At 49.4% G+C, this 13,735-nt stretch overlaps 1 protein-coding gene across 6 annotated transcripts in view; it reads right to left on the bottom strand.

Annotated features, from left to right (window-relative positions):
* Positions 1-13,419, bottom strand: part of LOC105192538 (nucleolysin TIAR) — a 472,885-nt gene extending 459,466 nt beyond the window's left edge. For 4 of the 6 annotated variants that reach the window (XM_025298465.1, XM_025298464.1, XM_025298462.1 and 1 more), the window contains exons 1-2: positions 11,358-13,419; positions 10,626-10,935 (exon numbers count right to left, since the gene is read on the bottom strand). In XM_025298465.1, coding sequence (XP_025154250.1) covers positions 10,626-10,877 — 252 coding nt within the window. In that variant the 5' untranslated portion in view covers positions 10,878-10,935; positions 11,358-13,419. Of the gene's footprint in view, positions 1-10,625; positions 11,090-11,357 lie in introns of those variants that run through there. The other 2 variants (XM_025298467.1, XM_025298463.1) reach the window with 2 other exon arrangements.
* Between the last annotated feature and the right edge of the window lie 316 nt (positions 13,420-13,735).

Raw genomic sequence — 13,735 nt, 5'->3', positions numbered from 1 at the left:
AAATTCCGGTTGCACGGGGTAACGCCAGCCAGCCATCCTGAACGAATGAGCGGACGAACGAATGAACGAACGAACGAACGAACGAACGAACGAACGAACGAACGAACGAACGAACGAACGAGCGAGCGAACGAACGAACGAACGGACGGACGAACGAACGAACGGACGGACGAACGAACGAACGAAGGGACGAACGAACGAACGGACGGATGGACGAAGGGACGAACGAACGAACGGACGGATGGACGAACGAAACACAGGCCGACGCGGCGCAGGTCCGGATCAGTTCAGAACGGAACCAAAAGGAACGGAACTGAGTGGACCGCGGATAGAATGGGGCTGAGCGAGAGGCAGAGGGTGAGCGATGAGTGCGGCTGAAGAAGAAAGACAAAAAATTGATTGCAATTCGGCGCCACTCTCGGCTTGCCCGAGATAAAAGTAATGCGTTTCGTGCATAACGAGTCGCTCCACCTCCGCCGTCGCTGCCGCCGCCGCCGCTGCCGCCGCCGCCGCCACCATCGCCCAACACCCACTTCCCTTCCACCCTTCGACCCTCGTATGTTGCCCACGTTCTTTCCCTTCCCGACCTCTTTTAGCCGACGCCGTTTTGTTTTTTGTCGCTTTCTCCGTCTCGTGATTTTTTTTTTTTTTTCTTTTAACTGCCACGCGAAGCGGAAGTACGTCGTACGTCGTTGATCAGCTTAGCAGACGATCACGAGCGCTTCATTGAATCGGAAGGATGCGATTATATTGTTTTTTCGTTGTTTATTCGGGATCAGCGGTTAGTTTATAAAGGAGGCTGAGATGCACGAGCCAAATGAGAGGGTAATTAATATGCATGAAGTAAATTTTCAAATGAGATGAGTATGTACCGTAAAAGAAAGAGAGAGAGGGAGGGAGAGAGAGAGAGAGAGAGAGAGAGAGAGAGAGAGAGAGAGAGAAAGAGACAGAGAGACAGAGAATATGTAGATATTTTGTTTACTGAAGTCTGCTGCATAGCTTGCAATGATTAAATGAACGGCTGGAATTATAATTTCACGTTCAATTGGGGGTTACATTTTAATGAGCGTCCATTGAAAGAAGATACACGTCGAGTCTGTTAAGTTTGTGTTCAGTCGCTGGTTCAGTTGCTTGTTCAATCGTGGAAATCTTCTAGGCACAACATTCGCTCCACATCACTGGTACATGCATTAAAAATAGGAAAAATACAGCTGTGAAATACGTTGTCGGAGAAAAGGAAAAAGAAGAAGAAGAAGAAGAAGAAGAAAAAGTAGAAGAAGAAGAAGGAAGAAGAAGAAGAAGAAGAAGAAGAAGAAAAAGTTGGAAAACATTGTCACAGTTATATAAAACCTATTAGAAGATGGACTAATGACTTTAGACGAAACGTTTAGTAATCTCTTGTCTTCCACCCTCTTCTGCAGAATTGTGGATCGATACTTTATAATTATATTAAGTGCAATTGTCGGAGGCGGCGCCATCGCTACATCGCTTATTTCGAGGTAGAAGTATCACTGCATCGGTATGGACGACAATCGGACGGTTAACAGGAAATAATTGGACACTCGTACTTATCAGGCAGCCAAGCATATCCGTTATTCTCTGAATGGCTAAGGATCGGCTGTCAGTATTAGCTGGATATCGTTCGGATACCTACCTACCTACTTGGAGATACGCGGAACATATCTATTTTCTGTCACGTTTGCCGTGTTGATCAAATTACCGATCACGCACGACGTATTTCGTAACGTGCTGCTGTTGCTCCCGATGGACATCGGGATTTAAACATTCTCTTTAGCCTAATTGATAAGTTCGCCCGTCACTTCAGCTTATAATTATCAATCTTGCTCTACCGATTTGTGTAGCACGACGAAAAACCCCAGCGGATTGCTCGTTAAGCAAGCAAGTTCTCTTCCAGAGCCAAATGTAACTCACGTTTTGTATCAACGACATTTGCGAAGGAGCCTTGCGGCCCTCAAAGAATATGTGACTCTTCTTTTTTCTTTCGACGGTACAAGCGGCTGACGGAAGTCGTTGAGAGCGGTAGCGATCTCTGCTCCGTCTCCCCCCTCCTCTCTCTCTCTCTTCCTCTCATCTTCCTGAATATTTCATAAGAAAAAAATATGATGAAAAGACCGACGTGTTTGACGAGACGAGATATGATTCGCGCGAAATTTATCTACGCCAACGTCCGCGCAATCCCGATCGCGGATGCTCCTCTCTACTTGGTATGCTGGCCGGCGCATTAGACCAACGTGTTCCATAGCGACAAACTGCCGGACAGAAAACAGTAAGGGCAAAGGGCGTCAGCGAGAGTACGCCGACACCCGCGCCGTGGTGGAAATGCCATCGATTACGTCGAAATTAACATTTAAAAGCGGAAAATTTGCAAGTGCCAGAAAGCCCGGCGCGGAGCTAACTGTGGAGTGCGCGGGAGCCGCCGTACATAATATAAGTTGCGTACACGTGTGCCCTCGTTACCGGACGCGGACGATCCGCGAGCGAGGGTGGAGACGCGGGATATGGAGGTCGAGAGGAACAGAGAACAAGCAGGAGAGAGCGAGAGGAGAGGCAGAGACAGACTTGGTCGAAAAGGGTTGCGGCGGCGGGAATACGAGCGGGAGATTGGTGACGGGGGGTGGGCTCTCTCTCTCTCTCTCTCTCTCTCTCTCTCTCTCTCTCAGCGGCAGAACCCTCGCTGCTAAATGTAAATGTCCGGCATTTGTTACTTCGCCTGTATGACCCGCTGTTTGTTTGTATCCGCGGTACGGGAGCAGAGCGCGGCGGTGACGGTAGCGGCAGCGGCGGTGATGGTCGCGGTGGTGGTGGCGGCGACGGCGGCGACGGCGGCGGCGGTGGCAATGGCGGTGGAGGTGGTCGCGGAGACACGGGGGTAAAACGCGGAGGAAGCAGGAGAAAGAGCAAGCACACACCACACACCAACGCGCGGCGCAGTGCTATTCGGCGTGGTTTTTATTCCTGCTTTGGGGGGGGTGGAAGGGAGGTGCACGTCTTTTTTCTATTTCTGCCTCGGTCTCCCCCTGCTCCCTCCCCTCCCCCCCCAGCCCTCCCTGGCCGCTTGCTCTCTCGCGCGGCCCCCCGCCGGCGTTTCGCGCAGGCCACCGCTTGGGCGCACACGCTCATTTGTAAAATTTTATGATAGCCCCCGCTGTGCGTTGTATCCATTACGTTGTATCCATTACGGACCGTGCGGCCGTTCTTTTTTACGAATTTCGTTTTAATTACTGGCCGGTCCGGCGGCCTGGGTATACCCTTCGGCGCGCACATACGATCGCGCGCGCGGCCGTGCGCGACTCTAAACGACTTTGCACATCGATCTGAGAATATTCCCGCATATTGAAATCACGCGAAATTGTGCGGCGTATCTCGCGGGCGATGTCGACGATTGTGATTTCCTCCGCGCCCATCGTTAAGCTACGCGCGCGCGCGCGCGCGCGAGATAGAGCGCGATAAACGGCGAATAAATGGACGGCTGCTGGGAGAAGGACATTAAAAATACAAAGGCTTGTAAAATTTATCCGACCGGTCAAAGGTGCGCGGATTTAACGAGTGTCGAGGGCGATTAGTTCGATGTAATTAAAAACAAAGCGGGAGCGATTTAATTTCGCCGAGCCCAAGACATTATGTCGAGCATTTCTGCGGGCGCCTCCTCACAATGAGATCATTTCTAAGCGTTCACTTGCGATTGATTTCACTGGATTTCTCGGGGCAGCTTTTGTTCCTCTTCGCGTCGTGTTTCTTCCTCCGATGCTAATTTCCCCCCTGAACCGTCTTCTCTTCGTGCTCCTCGGGGAATAATTTTTCACTCTGAGATCCGCGAGACATTTCCAAAATCGATAGCGAGCGAAGGCAATCAGAACACTCCCGTATCACGCATTTGACAAACTCGATATCAATCGCCGCGTAGAATTCTACGGATGAAACGTGCGCGAAAAATAACAGGCAGGTATCGCAGGTCTCGTCAGTGTTTTGCAGCAATATCCATATAAACTCTACGTTTCGCCAGACCGCGATTAGAGACGAGTGAATCACAAGCGCGCAAATAGATCGAATAATGATACATAACGTAATTGATTGCTGATTGATGCGAATAGATCGAACAATATCTAACGTGATTGGTTGCATTTTTTTCCTCCTATTCTTGCGCAATACAGGACGCTTTTATTTCATTACCCAGGACACGTAACACAATATGGTACATACCAATCGCCGATTTTTTTTTTTTTTTTTTTTCCGTAGACGGGTTATAGTTACCGTTACAAAATATCGCATGTATATCACGGCAAGAGAGGTAAATAAAGGGTCGTAAAATTATATATAGCAATTTGGGAAGATTTATCGTAATGAAACGTGCCATTTCCACGCAGAGAGTTAATACTTTTTATTAACGCGACACAAAGATATCACATTTGGCCTTACGCAGAGAAGAGCAAAATGGCCGATGACTGTATCGGTTTGCGACGATGGAGCGTATCGCGCATTAATCCGCTCGTCCAGCCGAGGATCTGTCTGAAATATAACGCGACGATTGCGCAAGGCCCGGTGTCTTTCGAATATCCGCAGCGCACGGTTTATTTCGACAATAAACGGCGGCAGCTTGAGCTAATAATATTCCAGCCCGCGGCCAAACAGACCAAACAGAGTTCGAAATCAAAAACGCGCGACGGCTCGCCCCCCGCACGAGCCAACTTTTTCTTCTCTCGCTGTATTACCTCGCCCCTGCCCCGCGAGCCGCGCCGGTCTCTTTAGCTCGGCACAAGAAGGGAGCATTGTGCAGAAAACTTCCACGCGCCGGGCCGCGTCACCGACTGCCATACTTGTGTGAGACCGCCACTCTTTTGATATTTCAACGTAGTAGACGAGTGGCGTGTCGTAATGAAATCATCTCCAGTGCTTTGATCTTCTCCCCGTGCGGCACACCCCCTGGCCACCACCGGCAACCTCTCCTCGTCGCTTTCCCTTGAAAACGCGAGGCCACCCCCTCCGGCCACCCCTCGCGAATGTCCCACTCAGTCTCAGCACCGACACCGACTCTACCGGCACCCTCTCAACCCCCGCAACCACCGAACTCGCGTTCACGCAGGCAGGCAGACAGACAGGCAGGCAGGCAGGCAGGCAGGCAGGCAGGCAGGCATACGGTCCACCCCAACCTATCTAGCCCCGTAATGAGTTCCTTCTGCACTTTCTTCCTTGCCGCAACACATTTTTACCATGCAAAAAGCAATTTCCTAATTATGACAAGTGCTAACCGGTTATCCTTTGTCGGATGCGTCTTTGTTGCTCTTTTCGTTACGTTCGCCAGCCGGCTCGTAATTATCGTCGCGCGCGATGTTTTCCACACGGCGGTGCTAATAGAGCCGGGCGCGTAAAAGTGCGTATCGCGCGCGCGCGCGCGCGCGACGCAAAAAGAATTCGGCGCTCATGTGCGGCGCGATATTGCGCGCCGGCAATCATGAGGCGCTCCCTCTGCGCGAAAAACGACGATAAAGGGTGACGATGATGGATGTCGGGGTTGTTGCGTCGGAGGCAACGCCGAGAGAACACGAGAGACGATGAAGTGGCGTGAATGAGTCGCCTTTTTCCTTCGCGTGATACCGCCGCTGGCGGGGGCCTTCGATAGCGCTAAGTACTTGTCTTTCGGTTTGACGCTCCGCGGACACGTCAGATGAGGGGGAGAGGAAGTGGTGGCGGAGGTGACGAGGATGCAAATTAAGGAGGTACGCACAGTCCACATTTCATCTTTTCTGTACGATCCAATGTATGAGCGATGGAAGTGTACCATAAAGGATCGAGAAACGATCTCGCTCGCCGATCGTAGTACCCAACAATGTGTGCTTCATGTGTGCGCCGCAATCTACAGCTCCTCGATAACTCCCTAGGCTGTCAGCGTGGTGGGGTGTACTCTTGCGAGAAACGATTGTTCAATTAATAAAACGCAAATTTGTTTGGCATAAACGAGAAAGTTCGAGTTGGAGTTTGGTAATCGTCCCGTTACACGATATATCCTAATTGACGTGTTCAATGTCTCTGCCGTTGCTAACAATGGCATTTTGTCGTTTGCCTTTACTCACGCGAATAAAACATCAATGTCTACTCCCTGGATTATTCAACGGGGCTCGGCAACATGAGCCGGTGAAAAAAGGAAGTGGCAAAAGTGGCAGTTTGTCCGAGCGCGAGGGAAAGGCGACGATACATAAAGACGAATCCCCACTAGCGAGGCATTATTTATTGGTGACTACAGTGGACAGTGACGATAATCGATACGCGGATGAGCGAGTTGACGAAGACACCAAGAAGCGGAAGAGAGAGAGAGAGAGAGAGGAATAGAGACGGAGGAGCTTGTTCTTTGCGCGGAGGAGCCATGACCGTGGCGGCTACATAAGGTGTATCGAGCAACAAGGACTAACGGCCTTTAATTAATAAAGTTACGTGAACAACTCTCAAAGTCTTCCTGCCCCCTGCACCCTCCTTATCCCCCGCCTGCACCCCCGCCCGCCTGGATAGCAGCTATTTCCTTCGCTTTAGAAATTCTGGTATTTTCTCCCACTCTCCCCCCCCCCCTCCCAGTGCTTCGTCGTACTTCGGTCCTCCGTAAAGGCCTACCTGCGAACTTGTAACCCTTTATTGGATTAAGAAAGCGCCTTCCGCGCTTATCTTGCAGGGATACTTCTCCGCGAATTTTCACTCGATACCGATAATTGTGCTCATATCTTAAATGTCGTTTAACGGACAAATGTCAGAGAGACATTTGAATGCTCGGACGAGATTGTCTCTCGACGTAGCAATGGCTGGGTATATACCGCGAGAGGTTTGCGAGACATATCGCGTTAGGTCGCATGTACCCAATGGGTAACGTCGATACGAGATAATGCTATCGGAGCATGACTAAATATTGATGTTAGACTCCGCTGGCAACAGGTGTTACCGCATTTCTTCTGTTTTTCATCTTATATGCTGTTACAAGAAACGTATACGCTTACGGTGAGCGCGGATGCCGGCGAAGGAACAAATACATGTTTGATCAAACAGCGGCTAATTTTCAGCAGGATCGTGGAACCGAACGAGAGAGGGGGGGAGGATCATCACACTGCACGATCGTCCGTTCAGCAGGCAAAAATGCGCAGGGATTACGCGTACTTTTGGAGATTAGGCAAACGTTGCTCGCGAGAGGGAACGAAACGTCCGCCTTGGTCTGAATAAATCGCGCGTATGTGTGCGGAAAGTTAAAATTTCATTTTTAAGCACGTCCGCGGAAATTTGAATTTACTGAAATTTATACGCGCAGTTCTTAAGAGACGCTCTTATATACACAGAGCGTGCACGTATTTTACAGTCACGTGTAAACGTCCCGAATTTCTAATACGTACGGATGTCGTGGCTCGCGTATATATATATATATATATATATATATATATATATATATAATATAACGTCGTGTACATATACGTACACACACAACGCGGATATCTACGCCGTTGCTAAGTAAATCACACACAGTGCATATACACGCGTGTAATGCGTAAACGTTAGCCGTGCAGTACGCTTGTGGGGGGAGAGGGGGGAGAGGGGGGCCCTGCCACGTGCATCAAGTCGACGGCGACATTTTCACGTGCGTTTGCACGACGTTGCGCACTTTATACGCGCGGTACGTAATAGAAATGGACGTATAGTATATATATATATATATATATATATATATATATATATATATACGTTGAACGCGCTGTACACGCAGGACGACGGAAGAATCATTCCGCACATCGTTTATTGATCAAACGTCTCGCATACCGCACGTACGCGCCGCACGTGCTATGCGTTTTTCATGATCCGAGGCCTGTCAATCTTTCCGCATTACGGGTATCCGAGAAATCTCGTTGAAACGCGAGCCTCCTCGAAAGTTGTCGAAAGTGGAAGATATCTTCCCGCTTGTCGCACCACATAAAAATCTCGGGAGCCCGGTTTTTCGGTAATTAATCGACTCGCGCGCGAGATCGCGATACACATTTTCTCCTCATTGACGCGCCGGCGCCAAGAGCGGAAAGGGTCTTTTCAAAGTGCGCTACAACTACGGAGAGTAGACGAAGACCAACCCTCCCCTCCTCCCCCGTTCGTCCGGAAAAGGAAGCACCACCCGTGGATTGCCAGACTTCAAGAATTAAACCGCGTTCTCGCTGCCAACACCGTGACGTCTTGCTTGCACTACGGCGCATCGGCCGTCGTGCTTCTCGGGAGGATCTTCCGGCGAGTTATGGCTTGCTAAAGAAAATTGACTTGAATCTACGCCAGGATAATAAAAGCGCATAGCTGCGAGGAGAAGCGCGGGCGAGAAAAATGAAGAAACAATCCCGACACCATGGCCGATACCGGCGGAGCGGTGGAGGAGGTCGTTCGGGGCCCGCAGGACACAGCCAAGGAGAGATCCCTCTCGTTATATAGATTATAGATCGTGACTGTCGGCCCCAATTTTAATAAATATCTATTAGTACGCTTCGGAGCCTTGTATCGCGAGCCCGGTATTACGAGTGATATTAAACGCGACGCGAATACTGCGCTATTTTGTCCCGAACGTTTGGCCCCATACTGCACGCTCCGCGCACCCGGTATATTTACGCTGATGTCTATGCAACGGAAGAAACGCCGCGAATACGAAGACACGGTTCTTCCGATACATTTAGTATCTTAATCCTGCAATAATAGGCACTGCGGAGGCGTTACGTGGCTCTTGTAACTTAAAATATATCTTAAAATACGTAGCATTAGCCAAAAGGGGTGGATTCTGCGCGGGAAGTGAGTCAAAATGGCAGAGTACATTCTGTTTAGAGAAAGAGAGAGGGGGGGAGAGAGAGAGAGAGAGAGAGAGAGAGAGAGAAAAGAGGGAGAAAGAAAGAGACAGAAAGAGAGAGAATTTCGTTCTCTGAAGAAAGGAAAAATTCTTTAATCCTTTAACGTCCGACTTTTTTATAAGTGTCTTAAGAATAAAATTTGAGTTTTTTTGAATTGAGACTATAAGTAGTGATAATAAAAAAAATATCAGAATTTTATATCTACGAAAAACTACCTTCTGAATAAATGAGTACATGAAGTTTCCGCTCTTCGTTTGTTGGTTTCGTTAGTTTGGTTTTTTCTATCGTTCGTTTTTTGTTTATTGGTCAATATGACTTGGATCCTAAAAGCATATGCGAAATGAGCAACCTGTACAGAGAAAAATGAAGGGTAATCTATACGACATAACTCTGATAGTCAGCTTGACATTTTTGAGCTGAAACTTTGTTATATTTGTGAGTGAAGTTTATCATTCAGAGCGTCAAGCTTACTATTTCAGAAGAATATCTTATAAATCGCCATTTAGATAGTCAATTGTCCCTCCGTTTTTCGCCGCATAAAGAACTGTAGGTCACCAGGTTTCACGAAAATAGGTTGATTTCTCGATTTTTGTGTCCGCCATATCCGATACGCCATTTTGAATTTCTATATTCTTTTAATTTCACATTTTGCATCTGAGAGAGCTTCCAAATGTATAAAATTATAACAGATACCAATCTATTCATTTATAGTGCGCTTCTAGATGCCAGTAACAATGCTGACTATGCCTACTTGGAATTTGACGAAACATGTTATCATTAAAACTGAGCTAAAAACAGACTAAACCGAATCTACATACAATCTATATACCATTTTTCAGAGGAAGAATTCACCTTTACAGTGCAGGTGCAAAGAAAACGAAAATATCTCCTTTTTTCACAGAAGTTATGGATACTTAAATGCGTTTCTGGTAACTGTAGTTACCAGTAGGCGTTAAAGGGTTAAAAGATGGGAAAATTCATAACATCCTCGTACCTTTCCGCGGATAATTCTCAAGCTCTCGTCGAATTCAGTCCGACGCGATTTTACGTTTGATTAGACAAAGTCAATCGCAGGCTTCACGGTGCTTAACACGACGCGCGACACTAAGCGGCACCGACGCCGACACCGAGATTTCACGCAACGCTTCTTAATCGCTACTGTTGACACAGAACGGTCTCTACATCACCTCCGTGTTTTACAGGGTCTACGCAATCGATCTTGTCGACGCTAATGCCGGCTAACGTAATAACAAGGCATATTGAAATCACCATCGATGAGACTCGAATGCGTTTCATTGCGTTAGAGGAAACCAAGTGGGGGAGCTTCATAAAGTCAAGCGCATTTTGTCCGATTAATGCGGGCGTACTTATGTGAGGATAATCGCGTTATGCGCGGTAATCAGCTATCATTGTAGTGCCTATGCAGCGGCGCGCTGTTAGTTATAATACGGTGCCCTTTTGCTAATATATACATTATATACAGTCTAATACAATCAACGGGTGTATGAGCGAAATTTACAACGAGATGACGATGATGACGACATGACGATGATGACATTACGATATTTGCCGCGTTACGACAGCCATTTACAAAACACGCTACACTCGCTCACATATACGCGCGCACACGCACACACACATACGTGCGTACATACAAATACACGTACATATCCCACCCCAAGCGACGCGACGTATTAATACTTCTCGATGGCGTTCCGTTTACGTACGTGTCGCGTCGAACAAGCAATCGAATGGTGCTTTTACCTTATTCGGTGTCGTTGCTTGTTGCTGCGGCGAACAGCTGGTGCTGTGTATAGTCGGCTGATTGGTCGTTGCCGGCACGATGCCCTGATGATTCAGATGGCTCAGCTGATTCAGCTGGGTGAGCTGCTGCGGTTGCTGCACCGGATTCTGGGTGTTGGCCTGCAGCTGTTGATGATGCGACTGATGCGCGGGATGAGTCGTCTGATGATGCGTCGCGGGGAAGGTGGGTACCGTGAACGGGACGAACAGCATCGGGCTGCCGAGGATGTGCGCACCACCTCCACCCAATGCCCCCGTCTCCTCCCTACACCTTTTTCGTGCGTTTTTGGTTTTGGGTAACTCTTTCTACTCCATCAACCGTGTTTTTTTGTCTTTACTTTTTTTTTGTTTTCTTAATTTCGACGTGCTCTCTACTACGTATATCGTTATACTGTTTGCTTTTGCTTTTTGTGTTTCTTTTTATTTATTATTATTTTTGTCGTGTAACCGCCTCGAGACGACGACGACGAGCAGAGTAGAAGCGTAGCAGTAGCACTAGTGGTAGTAGTAGTAGTAGTAGTAGTAGTAGTAGTAGTAGTAGTGGTAGTAGTAGTAGTAGTAGTACAGAAGTAGTGGTAGTGGTACTAGTAGTGGTAGTAGTTGGGGGTAGTAATATATATATATATATATATGTATATATATATACACGTGTCGAAGTGAAGCTACAATGTATGTTTAATGATTTATCATTACCTGCACTCCTGCCCCAGCCCCTGGTGCTGGGGGTGGGCGTAGGGGGCGGCTCGGACGGAGGTGGTGGACGCCACCCTCGCTACCCTCAGCGATAGACCGCCCCGCTGACTGGTAAGCTGGACCGAAGCTGGCTGGTGATTGCTATGCACGCAGCAACAGGCACGGCAGCCGATCGGCTGTTGCTGATTCGGGATAGCCTGGAGGTGATGAGTTAGGGGGCCCCTGGGCCCCGTGGAGGAGGGAGAACACGGGTACACCCCAACCAGGCAACCCACCACCGCAGCCCCGGGGCCCGGTGCGCTCGGTGCCAAGGCGCCTGTGGACGAGGCCACCCCAAGCTCGCTGGCTCTCCGGCAACCACTGCACCACTGCGCCCACCCTCCTTGTTGGGGGGCCTGTTGATACGTCCTGTTGACGCCGATCGTTGAGCCGGGCTGAACGACCTCAACCTGGGCCTCTTTGAGCGAACGATTGCCTGCGGGCGGGATTTTGCTACCTTGCTGTTTACTCGGGGTGATTGACTCCTGACTTGCGCGTGGCTAACGCTGACGCTTGATCCGCGCCAAATCTTCTCCGATCAGACGATGACGATCGACGGAAAAATCCCGAAGCGCTTCACTTCGACCTTATCTCTCGGCTGCGCGTGTATGTTCGTGCGTATGCGTGTGCGTGTTGTCGCGACGACGAGACTGACGTACGCTGACGTGCGCGCGGCGGGTTGTTGACTCGAATCGAAAGAGTCGCCGGGAGATCGCACAGTCCTTGCTCTAGGCCGGCTGTTTGCGCAGGGGAATGTATTCCGACGAGTTGAGTCCAGCCGTTTGGATGCTTCGAGTCTGCTGCCTCGAGATCTGTTCTAGCGCCGCGTTCCGTTAACACTGATCACGCTGTTCGTCGCTATCGGGGCAGAACGTGTGTCTTCGAAGGTCTGAAACAGTTTCGCGCTTCTGTCGCGAATTCCTGGGAGATCCTCTTGAGAACGACGCTCGGTCCTGTCGAATTCCGCTTCTTATGGAGTGTGTTTACCGTATACTACTCTTGGCGCAGTCGACGCTCACTTCACGGCCACGTGGTCGACTTGGGTGAGCTTCCGTGTGTCTGTGTCTTCGAGTGTGCCGCTACGAGTGTGCGTGTGTGTGTGTGTGTGTGTGTGTGTGTGAGAGTTGCAGGTTGCAGGTTGCTTGTTCTCTACGTGCGAAATACGTCCCCGTGAATTAGAAAAGCCCGCGACAGCCCAGTAGCCGTTGAAAAATCTAATCCTCTCTCTTGGCCGAACGAGGTACTCAAGAACAAATCATCGCACGGGCGGCTACTAAGTGGCAAATTAGCGATAACAACGTGCTTCAGGATTCAACAAACACACGAATGATCGTCACGTCGCTCGCGATGCACAACAGCTGAACACGCCTCATCGCATCGTATAAATCGACAAAGTGACGGTATCTTCCTCGCAGTTGGCAGAGCATGTGTCAGCTTCACCCTCCGCGATCTGTAACGGATGTCGGGCAGTCCTGTGTCACTCGATTCGACGATACAAGTCATAAAACGTGTGTTCCCGCTTTACAGTCGGATATACCGATGCGCGCGCGCGCGCGTCTGTGTGTGTGTGTGTGTGTGTGTGTGCTACCGTGCCTCGCGTATACCGTATATAATTTACACAACTGCGTACTCGCTTCAATCTATTGACATCTTCCAGTTGACGAACAGACCACGGTGAACAACACTTGCGGTCGTACACGTCGCACAGCCAGGTTTCCGTTTGTAACGTCGCGTTGAAGGGAGAGACACGTCGAAGACGTTCGCGTTACACGCACACAACTGGAGGAGAAACGACAATCACTCAATCGTTCCAGCAACACCTTCCCCGTATCCTTCCTAAGCCCTGTCCAGAGAGTATCCTTCGGATGTGTGATAGATAAAGATCGTAGAAATCCGGTCGAACGTTACTGTCGCGCAAACGACATGGAAAAAAATAAAAAGTGGCGGTTACTTCCGATCTTTGTACGAGGATTAACACCCTTAATTGCGGCGGCCTGCTCTCTCTCTCTCTCTCTCTCTCTCTCTCTTTTCTCGCGCGCCTTCTCTCTCGCTCTCTCTCTCTCTCTCTACCTCTCCTTCACACGGGTAAATCAAACAAAGCGGCCGGTCCTCGCGATCGTACAAATGAGGTGAAAGACACGACGGGTGGAAAAAGAGGGAACCTAACCCGTAATGTTGGAAGGTCGCTCGCCGACTGACTAGCACTTCCGCTCAGGCTGTTGTGCGATTCAGAGTGGGGGATGCTTCGTTGGGTTGTTGTGTGTAGGGGTTGGTGGCGGTGGGTCGACTCGTCGGTTGGTTGGTTGGGGTGGTTGTGTGTGCTTCGCTCGTGCTGTGCG

The sequence above is a fragment of the Harpegnathos saltator genome, unplaced genomic scaffold (genome assembly GCF_003227715.2).
Source record: "Harpegnathos saltator strain DR-91 unplaced genomic scaffold, Hsal_v8.6 scaffold219, whole genome shotgun sequence".
Classification (NCBI taxonomy): domain Eukaryota; kingdom Metazoa; phylum Arthropoda; class Insecta; order Hymenoptera; family Formicidae; genus Harpegnathos; species Harpegnathos saltator.
This window is presented reverse-complemented; position numbering and strand designations above follow the sequence as displayed.